Consider the following 11,905-nt stretch of genomic DNA (forward strand, 5'->3'; position numbering starts at 1 on the left):
TTTCCAGGGCCCCCTTGACCTTCCTGCCTCAAAACAAGAAACTGGGACAGTCACAGCAGGGTCTGGAGTCCAAGTCTCTTGTTTTTATTTTAACAGCCTGGCAACCAAGCAGCAGCAGCAGTACAGGGTTCCTGGCTGGCCAGCACAGGCCTGGGGTGACAGCTTCTGTCTGGTCTTCCCAGGGCAGTGCAAACTTAGACCTCTGCTCCACGGCCATGAAAGGATAGCAGCCTCAGAGCAGCCAGCCCCGCTCCCATATCTTGCTAAACCAGATCCAGGAAAGGAGGTCTTGTTTCCGAGGTGTGCTTGGGCCCAGGGATAAGCTCTTCCACCAGACATTCTTCTCACCACAGTGGCCTTCTGGGGTTTTCGCTCCTTTTCTAAGACAAGCACTTTCCCACCTCTGGGCCCTAGGGGTATTAGCATAATGGTGGCCTTGGCCACAGGCTCTGGCCAGGAGGGAGGTTTGCGTCCGGCATCAGGTGGCGACACAGGGCAGGGCTGTCTGACCGGGCGGAGAGCTGGGCGCACAGAGTGGCGAGGCGGCAGGGTGTGCCACAGGGCTCTGAGGGCGGGTGGCCCTTATGGTAGAGAAACCAGAAGGTCTGGAAAAGCTGCGTGTCACTCCGCATGCGGTACACCAGGTCGTGCCAGGCGGCGGGCAGCACATTGGGCAGCCCATAGGTTTCCCGAGCCCTGTAGAGGAGCTGCCAGTGTGGTGTCGCTCCGGGCTCATTCGCCTGCGTCAGGTTCAGGATGTAGGTCTCGTGGTCCAGGACCAGGTGAGAGCTCCCAGAGTAGTTGCCATCTATTTGGTAGACACGGTACCCTGCAAGGAGGGAGGGCTGACCAGAGAGGGAAAGGACAAAGGCAACTCCAGTGGGGAGGCAGACCTTGCCCCTGGGCGGCCTTGGGTCCAACCCTCCTTCCTCTACCCCAACAACTTCCTCCCTCTCATCAGCTTCCTCTATCCCAGAGACCTCCTTTATCCCAACAACTTGCTTTCACCTCACTCACCAGGATTGAGGCTGATGTAGGTGGTGGCACTGGGCGCCAGGAAGGCAACCGATAGCGGCCGGCTTAGGGTCTCCTCATCATAGAAGATCTCAAACTCATCCACGTGGGTGTGGCCAAAGAACTGACCAGCCAAGGTGTTCTCATACCTGGCCAGAAGACACTAATCATATTCAGAAGTTTCAAGCAAGGGGGAAGAGGAGACCTGGGGAGGACTGGATGCTTTCTTTCTCCATCCTTTTCAAGGAAGTAGCGTCCCCACCCCAGTGGGGCAGCAGGGATGGTGAGACGCTTGAGGGAGTTTCTGACCTTTAGACTTCACCCACTCGCCCCCAACACACCTCCTTCCTACCTCTCCACAATTCGGTAATAATTCCAGCTCCAGCTCTTCAGGCAGTGCCCTGGGGGAATGTGGCCAATTATATGCACCTGTGGGGAGAGTTAAGGAAGGTTATGAGGGCAAGAGGGGTCCAGGAAGCCCTGGCCAGGCTAGTTGGTACTCATCTTTCCTACAGTGGCTGGCACTCCTGGCCAGAGAGAGGGGGAGCAAATGAAAGGACTTTCTAAGGGTGACCGTGAGCTGAAACCCCAAGGAACACTGTTGGGAGTGCCCGAAAATCAAGCTTCTCTGCTCACAGGTGCTCCGGATCCAGAGAGAAGTCTACTTGTGAAGGGCCTGCTATTCCTCCCACCCTACCGGCACCTGCCCCACTGGGTTCCCACCACTCTTGCTCACTTTGTCTCCTCGGTCCTCAGCGGCCTGAAGCTCCCCCACCAGCCACTGGAGCTGTCCAGCAGGATCTGTGGAGTTGATCAAGAGCCAGAAGTTCTCACGGGAACAAAAATTCATATTGAGAGAGATGAGGCGGAGGCCGGGGCGTGGGGAAAGTGCATAGAACCCCCCAATTCTGAAACAAAGTGAACACGGGTCAGCATGCATTCATAACCCTAGCCCTGCATGCCCAGTCCTGTGCAGGGAATCTGGGTGAGGGCAGAGGCACCTAGGACGTCATCCCTACTCTCAAGCCCACGTTCTAGCTGAAGATCAGACAGCACTGATTATAGGGCCCGTGTGATTGAAGCAAGCGGCTCCGAGGACTGAAGGCTCTAGGAGACAGAAAAGTGAGCGAGAAGAGGCAAAGGCCATCCAGAGCGAAGAGGACCTAGGCCTGGGGAAGCTGGGAAAAGCTGGGAGGTTAGAGAGGGGAAGGCATTTTAGAGAAGACCGGACTACCGCGGAGGAGGTGCGCTGCTAGCCCTTCACCCTGTGAAGGAGGGTGGCTGGAGCTAAGGGTGGAAATGGAAAGTGGGGTCCGATTTGGAGGGCCAGCGAAGAGAGCTGAGGACTCAGCCTAGAGTAGTCACACATAATGCTAGGTTCCCTGCTCCCTTCACTTTCATCCATCTTTCTCCTCCCTTCCTGGGTTTCCGTGGGCCTCAAATACCTGAGGGTGCGAAGGGCTTCAGCAGGCAGCCAGGGCTCCCAGGCCTTGGCCATCGCCTCGTAGAGCCAGTGCGAAGACTGGTTGCCCTCTATGAAGGGGGGAGGGAAGCCATTGACGGGTGTGGTCTCGTGGTTGCCCACAGCAGGGTACACGGGCACCGGCCCCAAGAACTTCTTCACGAGGTCTGTGACGGTGGTCAGGGCCCGCAGCTGGTCCTGACGAGACTGCTGCCAGATATTGTGGGCAGGGATATCGCCCGTCCAGTACACCATATCAAAAGGGCCGGCGGGGCCCAGGCCACTCAACAGGCTCTCCAGGGTCCGCAGGGGCAGGTCACACTTGCTGTACTCGCCCCAGTATCCAGCACCTGGCCGGGAGGCAGGCGGCGGGCCAGAATCCTGGCGGCAGCACAGGGGGTTCTCACAGTTGGGGTCTGTGCCCTCCAGGTAGCTTTGATCCCAGTGCAGGTCAGTGAGGAAGAGGACGCGGCTGACAGGGGAGCCTGGGGCCGGGGGCTCGGGCGGCTGGGGCGATGGCTTTGGCACGGCCGGCAAAGAGACGTTCCAAGATGAGAAGATGTCCCAGTGTCCGCAGGAGGAGCCCAGGAGCAGACCACAGGCCTCAGACGGGCGCAGCACCGAGCGCGTCCACACGTCCACCATGTCGTCCTGAAAGAGCTGGACGGCTGACTGGCACACCGCCGGAGGTGCTATTTTCAGCAGCGTGCATATCTTGATGGCCATGGAGCCCACGTGGGCCACGCTGGCCTCGTTCTGTGGCGGGAAGAACCAGTGGCGAGAAGTCAGAAACAGAGCACAGGGACCAGGCCAACACCTGGATACGACCCGTGGGCCTCCACATCCACACCGGGGCTAGAATGGACTCAGTACCACGTGGTGAAGAGATGTCGGTTCACCCCTGCCTCTCACAGACACTGCCCTGACTCGGGCGTCACCAGGCCGGCACTTCCTTTTCAGCTCAGTGGCATTTCAAGCCTTTGCTTGCGCAGCTCGCTTTCTCGGGCACTGTCTGCTGAGTGCTCTGGAATTTGGGCTGGGCGGAATGACAGACTGACCAGGGTTTGGGGACACACACGAGGAGAGGGCCCTGATGCCCCAAGGAGCCCCACGAAGCACGGCCACCAACCAGCGCTCCTCACACCCCCATCAGGGTCAGTCAAGGCAGCCCAGCCCCAACGAGTCCCACACCTCTGGATACTCCTTGACTCAGGTCCCCTTTGAGTGAGCAGCTGGTCCCAGGCACCGGAGGTGCCAGGTGTAAGGCGGAGGGGATTCAGTCAGGCACGCCAGGGTGGGAGTCCAGCCCACCCCCCAGCAGCCGGCCCCTCCTACAAGTGACTTCAGCTCCGGGGCTTCTATTCATTTGTAAAGCAGAGATAACCACAGTCATGAAACCACCTTTCAGGCTAGATTCAGCCTGTGTAAAAGGGTTGGCACGGTGCCCAGCATGTAACTCGCGCTCTTTCCTTACTTCAGAAGGTCACAGTGGAGGTAGTGATGGTGGTGGTGTGCAGCCGCGGGGGGCCCCAAAGGGGGGCAAATTCAGTAAAGGCTTGTGGAGGACAGCCTCTCCATCAGCGATGCTCTTGGGGACCCCGGAGCGCCGGCCTCAGCCCCAGCCGCCACCGCCAGCCCTCCCTTCTGGCCTGCACCTCCCGCAGCCCCTTGAGCGCTCACCTGCAGCCTGATGTCGATGGCGGTGAACAGTCCTTTGCAGGCGGAGCAGGTAAGGTTCCACCAGCTAAAGCCTTCCCGGAGCTGGAGCGCTAGGCGAATGAACTTGGCGGGATGGCCTTGGGCGGGAAGAGGGTGGGCCCCGGCAGGGGCCCAGAGAACCTGGGAGTCGGACAGGGCCAACGCCAGCGCCAAGCCCATCCACAGGAGCCTCAGGCTGGGGGCCCCCGAGGACCTGTCCAGTGCCTGCTCCCGGCCCGACCTGGGGCGGCCCTGGCCGGAAGACACTCCTTGGCGGGGCATCGCCCGGCTTCCTAGACCAGGCAGGTTCGCGCACCCGGCCCCGGATGGCGTAGGCCCTGGTCGGCTCTCAGGATCCCTGGCGGTGCCAGGGACACCGATCAGTCCCCGCGGCAGTCGGCTGACTGCTCGGCGACAAGCCACAAAGCAGCTCCGCCCCTTCCTCTGCCTCGGTTCCGCCGCAGCTGATCGCGGTGGCTGGCAGCCTGGGCAAGCCTAGCGAGGCGGAGGTGCAGGCGGAGTGGGCCGGGCGCCCCTGGGACCCGCCCAGGATCCCGCCTGCGATTCCGCCCAGGCTCTGCCAGCTGTGCGAGGCCGCTGTAGCCGCCCAGCTCTTGCGGAAGCCGATCCTGTGTGGCTGGTGAGAGGCCCCTCCTCTCTCCAAACCTGCACTCAAATTCCTGGAATAGCTAAGTGCCTGGCCCACCGGGCTTTAAACTGGGGAAGTGGAGAGGGCGTGGGGGGTGTTGGTGGCCGGGAGCACCGCGGGGCGGGGATTCTCACACTGTTACCTCTCCGGCCCAGAGGGCTCCGACCCTCAATTTCTTATGTACTGCCACTGCTATCCACACCCTTGAGTCGCCCTGACTGATCATCTTTTCGACTCAGACTTCTCCAGATGGAAGGGGCCCTGGGCTCATGCGGGGACACCCATACCTTCATTATATGGATGAGGAAACAGACTCAAAAATGGTGAAGTGGCCAAGAAGGGGTAATGACTATACAGACAGGAACAGGGATTAGAACTTGGGTCTCCCACCTTCCTGTAACCATGATGGTGAAAGCTATCATTTACTGAGCTCTATAGGATGCCCCAGGCACTGAAACAGGTACTTTATAATGACTAATCCTCAGTTCTAACGACAACCCTAAGAAGTAAGTATAATACTATTATTACCTCCATTTCACAGATGGGGAAACTGAAGCATAGGAAAGTTAAGTGGCAGAATAGCAATTAAAACCTAAACTGTGTAACTCAGTGCTTCTCCAGGATCCACAGGTCTACCAAGTCCTGTCAGTGCTTGCCTTTGAGAATTTTTTTCAAGTGACTCCCCGCCCCTCCCACCCCAATCATATCAGATAGAGTAATTATGGTATAATAGAAAATATATTTGGTCTTATCTCCAGATTCTGGCACTAAGCTCCTAAAACCTTTTGAATTTCCTGAGTGATAAGAGTGTCTTTTGTTATTTATACAAGCCCCTTTCAATCACACCTGAATTTATGCTAATAAGGTGAGTTAAGGTGGGACCCCTGAATAGCCTCAGGATGGGGCTGGTCACCAGAAAGAACTGATCAGAGAGTGAGATGTTTCAGTCTCACCCCCAGTCTTCCGGTTGGGGAAGGGGGTTGGAGACCGAGCTCTATAAAAACTCTCGCAGAGCTTCTGGGTTGGTGAACATTATCAAGGTGTTGGGAGGGGGGTATACCTGCAGAGGGCGTGGAAGTTCTGTGACATTCCGCCACGCGTGCCTTGCCCTATGCATGTCTTTCAGGCTATTCCTGAATTATACCCTTTGTATTAATCAGGACATGTAAGTAAGGTGTTTTCCCGAGTTCTGTGAGCTGTTCTAAGCAAATTTTCAAACCTGAGTAGAGGATCATAGAACCCTAGAACTTACAGCTGGTTGGTCAGAAGTATAGGTGGCAACCTGGGACTTTTTGTAAGCAGATAGGTTAGGGTGTCCCCAGAGGAAAAGAATCAGATATAGCTTTTTGACATAAGAGAAGCCGTTTTTGGCCTAAGCCATTTTGTGATCTAAGCCTGGCACAATGCCTGCCCTTCAAGAGGTCTCAGTAATAAAGATCTTAAGGGAAAAAACAAGACTGTTAGCAGGCAAGAGAAGTAACCATAGCAAAGAGACAACAAATCCGTTGCAAAGACTCCCAGTTCTGTTTCAAGATCAGCCTGAAGCGCTTGCTTGAGCTGTTTTTCAGAATTTAAACCCCTCCTCTGAGTGAGCACCCAATTACCAGAGCCACTGGAACCTAAGGGATGATAATGTTGACCTTTTCTGACTTCAGTCCACTAAAGCTGGGACTCTCTCGACCTTTGCCTCAATTCTATGAAGAATTCCCTTGCTCAGGCCCCTTCGTGAATACGTATGAGCCCTTTGCTTAAAACTTCCCCAATCATGCTGTTCAGGGAGATGCTGCTTTGGGAAAGATTCCTGGTGTTCACCTTACTTGCTACAAGTAATAAACCCTTCCTCCTCCTAATCTCTGTCTCCTTTGTGTCTTTTGCCTTGACATCCACTGAGAGGTTAACCCAGTTTTCTGTTAACATTGTGACTGGCCGCCGGAGTGGGGACAATCTTGTGTTACTGAACCCTTTAATTTGTGGAATCTGATGCTAACTCCAGGTAGATAGTATCAGAATTTAATTGAATTGTTGTAAAATTAGTTGGTGTTGGAGAATTGGTTGGTGTCAAAGAAAGCACCCGCAGAACTGGTGTCAGAAGTAGGATTTGCTAGCTTGGCCCTGGCTCATGGAAACAAGTGGTTTGGGAAGAGGTAGGATGAAAGGGCAGAGGACGAGGAACCTTTGATTTCTGGGTGGCCACATAGGCACCCATGGTATGAAGCAGCAGATGTGCTGTAATCAATTGCAAGAGGTAAATTTTACCAGTGGAATTTAGAGATAGATCCAATTCCTGGGGCATTGGTTCACTAGGTACTTGAGGAAATGGAAACTGATAAGAAAAAAGCAAACTATGTAATCTCTTGGTTATTGATATCTGTAGTAGCCAAAATGAAAGTAAGAGAGAGTGCTGGCTTGGACCTTGACTGGTCTGAGCTTCGGCTTCTAGCCTCAGAGCCACCTGCACAGGGAAAAAATTATGTGGGGATGACAGCAGGTACCTCTAAGACTCTGGTCACCAAGAAGGTAGTACATGTTGGGAGAAGACAAAACCAAGAAACTACTAAAACCGGGAGATAGAATGTGAAGGAGTTGTTATATTTTATAGATTAGTGTCATCAACTTCCTAAATAATCTTCACTGAAATGGATTGTGAGAATGATTAATTTGGTGGCAGTATCTTTGCTTTTAAATGCTACCGAATGGAAGAGGGTGTTTGGGTTGATACAGGACCCATAGCTTACTAGGGAACAATTACAGATGGTTATATGATCCAGACACACAGCAGGTTGTTCCTGAGGCAATGGCCAGGCTGTTGGATTGGATAAAGGCCACTGTAAGGTCTGTTTACCCTGATAAGGGTAATTATTCAGCAACTCTCATAAATGTCAAGTGGAACACGTCAGATAAAGCAGCTGATCTGCTTCACATGCAGGCCACGTGGAACTGGCTTTATGATGACCTGAGTATTCACCCACTGACTATACCCATTACGCAGGACATGGGAAATGCTATGGTTAAGCAGGCTCCTTTTGCATGGGCATCACTTTTGCATTGACACCTCGTGTAACTTTACTGCTACATAATGGAGCACCAGTCCAAGAAGTCATATTGAATTTGTTATCTTCCCTTCATGGGTCTTACAGATGCTAATAAAAACATTATATTAATTAACAAGAGAATGGGGAGACATGGATGGGAGAATCAAGGGACTCATCCCAACAGGGTGGATATCTTTAGATGGTTATTAAGAAAGGGATTTCGAGTAGCCCCATTTCTCCTCAACTGCTACTGCTCTGCGTCTCTGTCCTTCCTCATGTAGGACGCTGATGACCCTCAGGGCCCACATTCTATCTGTTCTCCAAGACCTTATCTTCCAAAGTCTCATGAACAAAAAATGTTGCGTATCACTCCAGTTCTACAAGGCTCAAGCACTGCAGTTGCCTAGATAGTTAAGATGCATGTTTAAAGAATAACTTCAGGGACTTCTGTGGTGGTCCATTTTGTTGACTCAGCACTCCCAGTGCAGGGGGCACGGCCCTGATCCCTGGTCAGGGAACTAAGATCCCATGTGCCGCATGGCATGGCCAAAAAAAAACAAAAACAAAGAATAACTTCAATGAACCAAGATCCTTGCATCTTCCCATACATGGAAAAGAACTAAAATAATTAACTTGAGATGCCTGTTCTTGTGATTAGCAGCAATCTTTTGATGTTCAACTATATGTTTGTTTTTTCCCAGCAAAAACCTCATCTATACCCTGGCTCCTCCCTTACTTCTTTGGAGCAATTCCTCAGAGCTATCCTAGAGACTGTCTCCTGGGCTATAGTTCCGAAGTAAGGTCTTAACTCACAAATTTACATTGCGCGTTTTTCTTTCAGTCGACAGTCTTATCCTTCACTCATATCCCATCTCCTTAATAACACCATTCCTTTTTAAAAAATTAATTAGTTAATTAATTTATTTTTTGTCTGCATTGGATCTTTGTTGCTGTGCTCAGGCTTTCTCTAGTTGCGGCGAGTGGGGGCTACTCTTCGTTGCGGTGTGCGGGTTTCTCACTGCAGTGGCTTCTCTTGTTGCAGAGCACAGGCTCTAGGCACACGGGCTTCAGTAATTGCGATGCAGGGGCTTAGTTGCTCTGCGGCATGTGGGGTCTTCCTGGACCAGGGCTTGAACCTGTGTCCCCTGCATTGGCAGGCGGATTCTTAACCACTGCGCCATCAGGGAAGCTCCAATAACACCATCCTTGATCACTCCCTCCTTTTTCATTTGCCCAATCCTCTTTTCACAGTGTTTTCACATATATTGTTGCCTTTGATGGAACCATCACTTGCTGCGTATCAAGCATCCTTATCCTTATGGATAAGTGATCAAAGGCCCCTCTTCCTCTGACATGGGCGACATTTTTCTCCAGAAATCAGATTCTGAGAAAGAGATTAACATTCAAGAGGTTTGGGAATTCCCTAGTGGTCCAGTGGTTAAGAGTCTGCACTTTCACTGCTGTGGGCCCGGGTTTGATACCTGGTCGGGGAACTAAGAGGAACGGCCAAAACAACAAAAAGAAAAAGCAAGGGATTTATTAGGAGGTGCTCTTGGAATCTACAGCTGTGGAACGAAAGGGAAGGTGGCGGGATTGAGCAGGGGGACAAGTGGAGCTGTGATGCTGTCTCTGCAGAAGACCCAGTGGATTTTATGGGAGTGTTGAAGCTGAGATGACCCTTCAGAGTTGTCCTGAAATAGGGTGAGGGGCAGCTTCATTTGGGGAAATCCCAGTAGCTGATCTCAGGACGGCAACTGTTACCTATCGATTTCCTCTTCTAGACCTTTTAGATTGCCTTAGCTAGCACTCCTGCTGATTTCAGTGGCTCACCTGATGATGCGACCCAGACTTTTCCCTTCAGGGGTCTGAGCCGTGGCATCCATGCTCTCCTCAAGTCATAGCAGCTGCACTTGTTATTACTGTCAAACAGAGCAGAGCAGGGGAGTATCAAGAGGCTCCCAAGTGGACCAGCTGGTGCCAAACACATTCCCTTACGTCTCCTTTGTGTAACAGCCATCCTGCCTCCCCTTATTTATTTATTGGGTTGGCAAAAAAGTTTGTTCCTGTTTTTTGTAACATGAAAACCCAAATGAACTTTTTGGCTAACCTGATATTAGGTGATTTATGGCTGTGCTGCACGGCTTGTAGGATCTTAGCTTCCGGACCAGGGATTGAACCCGCACCCTGGGCAATGAAAGCACGGAGTCCTAACCACTGGACCACCAGGGAACTCCCCCCATCCTGCCTCCCCTTGTTCTTGTGATCAGGATTTACTTTGTAGTCCACATGGCGATGCCTCTTCTTGCCTGATGGTCCCTTCACACAAGGAGCCCAGAGTTCCGATACAGCAGCCATACTCCTTCTCCTGTTGGACACGTTTTCTGTTTGGGAGCCAGGAACTCTCAACATGAGGTCGTAGAGTTGTAGGGGCAGGAAATACCAGTTGCCCAAGCGGATCACAGGAGTGATGGTAAGCACGCCATTCCTGTTTCCCTCTCCCCTTGTTTCTAGACTCATGTGTTCTGTCTGTTGGGCACACAGCTCCATATAAAGGTTGTTGTGTTAAAGGAGACACTGCATGCTGGAAGATGGTACTTGTTTTTGCTGCTAGCAGCTTAGGCACTGTCAGCTGTGTCAGCCTTGGTAAGTGGGAGCCCTTGCTATTGGGCCTATGCTAGTGGGCTTCTGTTGGTTATATGCTGCCACCTAGCCTCGATTTTGGGGGGAAAGTACTATCATTTCCATTGCTATCCGTGCGCACAGCTCAGTAGCGACATTTCCTACCATTGGTCTTGGCCTATACAGGAGAGCCATGACGGAGATTCTTAGTGATGCTGGCGCCCTTCTCATCACGCATTCCTTATTGCTTTCATAAATTGTGTATCCTCCAGGCTGCCCCAAGGAACATAATTATTTAGTGGGTTTTCCAGCCTGATATACCCATTCTCAATGCCCACTTTCTGAGCGTTTTGTTTATTTTTATTTTCTGAAGACATTTATTTATTTTTGGCTGCATTGGGTCTTTGTTGCTGCGTGTGGGCTTTCTCTAGTTGTGGCGAGCCGGGGCTGCTCTTTGTTGCGGTGCGCGGGCTTCTCATTGCGGTGGCTTCTCTTGTTGCGGAGCATGGGCTCTAGGCGCACGGGCTTCAGTAGTTGTGGCACGTGGGCTCAGTAGTTGTGGCACACGGGCTTAGCTGCTCCGTGGCATGTGGGATCTTCCCGGACCAGGGATCGAACCCGTGTCCCCTGCATTGGCAGGCAGATTCTAAACCACTGCACCACCAGGGAAGCCCTCATTCTTTTTTAAGACTGAGCAATTCCCTTATCCTTATAGTTACTATTTCCCTCATGTTTCTCAAAAGCCTGATGCATTTCTTGCCACTGGTAGACCATCCCAGTTCAGTACGGTCTCTCCAAGCTCCACCTGACCACTGATAGGGTCCTCATTGTCAGCTGGGTGGTGAGTGATCCAGCTGATCCCAAATCCCATCCCAGCTTTTTCAGAGACCCCTGGTACCAACCGTTACGGGTTGAGTTACCCAAGAATCAGACCCTAGGATGGAGATGAACTTGCAGCAGGTGTATTAGGGAGTGGTCTCAGGATCACCACCTGTGGCAGAAAGGAAGCAAGTAGGACTGGGCAGAGAGAGAGGACTAGCTTTGATGCATTCCCTTCAGAGGCCGCAGCTGACCCTACAGTGAACTCTGAAGCTGAGATGACCCTTCAGGATTGTTCCAAGCTGAGGCAAGGGGATTGGACCTTTTTTCTCCTCCAAAACAGATCAGTCATAGGATGAGGGCTGCCCCAGAAAGGGGGTATAGCCTTGGGCGAGGTGGCTGTCCCAGGTGGAGCCTCCTATAGTGCCTCATCCTTGAGGACCATGTTCCAGCAGCACCCCAGCAGCTGGAGGAGTGAGTCCTTCATACCTGAAGGGGAACCTGGGGGCATAACACCACGTCCACCACGCTCTTATTCCCAATGTCTGTCTTAGGATAGGGCACAGAGACAGCTGGGATATACTGTGGCCTAAGAGTCATTATGAGTGGGGC

The 11,905-nt window shown here is 52.4% G+C and overlaps 1 protein-coding gene across 2 annotated transcripts; it reads right to left on the bottom strand.

Annotated features, from left to right (window-relative positions):
- Positions 1-69: 69 nt before the first annotated feature.
- On the bottom strand, positions 70-4,646 carry SMPD1 (sphingomyelin phosphodiesterase 1). 2 transcript variants are annotated; one of them, XM_079928174.1, is made up of 6 exons: positions 4,157-4,646; positions 2,460-3,232; positions 1,751-1,922; positions 1,367-1,443; positions 1,018-1,163; positions 70-829 (listed from the first exon to the last, which is right to left on the bottom strand). In XM_079928174.1, the coding sequence occupies exons 1-6, from the start codon at positions 4,454-4,456 to the stop codon at positions 420-422; spliced, it is 1,878 nt and encodes a 625-aa protein (XP_079784300.1). In that variant the 5' UTR covers positions 4,457-4,646; the 3' UTR covers positions 70-419. The 2 variants fall into 2 exon arrangements, with proteins under 2 accessions (XP_079784300.1, XP_079784301.1); XM_079928175.1 differs by lacking the exon at positions 1,751-1,922 and having other exon boundaries at positions 2,420-3,232.
- Between the last annotated feature and the right edge of the window lie 7,259 nt (positions 4,647-11,905).

The sequence above is a fragment of the Stenella coeruleoalba genome (assembly GCF_951394435.1).
Source record: "Stenella coeruleoalba genome assembly, chromosome: 8".
NCBI classification, from domain to species: domain Eukaryota; kingdom Metazoa; phylum Chordata; class Mammalia; order Artiodactyla; family Delphinidae; genus Stenella; species Stenella coeruleoalba.

Bases quoted from the DNA above. Each gene is read 5' to 3' on its own strand.
- SMPD1 (XM_079928174.1), bottom strand. From the start codon at position 4,456: ATGCCCCGCCAAGGAGTGTCTTCCGGCCAGGGCCGCCCCAGGTCGGGC. The intron at 1,444-1,750 runs GTGAGCAAGAGT...CTCTCCCCACAG, and splicing joins CTGAGGACCGAGGAGACAAA to GTGCATATAATTGGCCACAT. The intron at 1,164-1,366 runs GTAGGAAGGAGG...TCTTCTGGCCAG, and splicing joins TATTACCGAATTGTGGAGAG to GTATGAGAACACCTTGGCTG.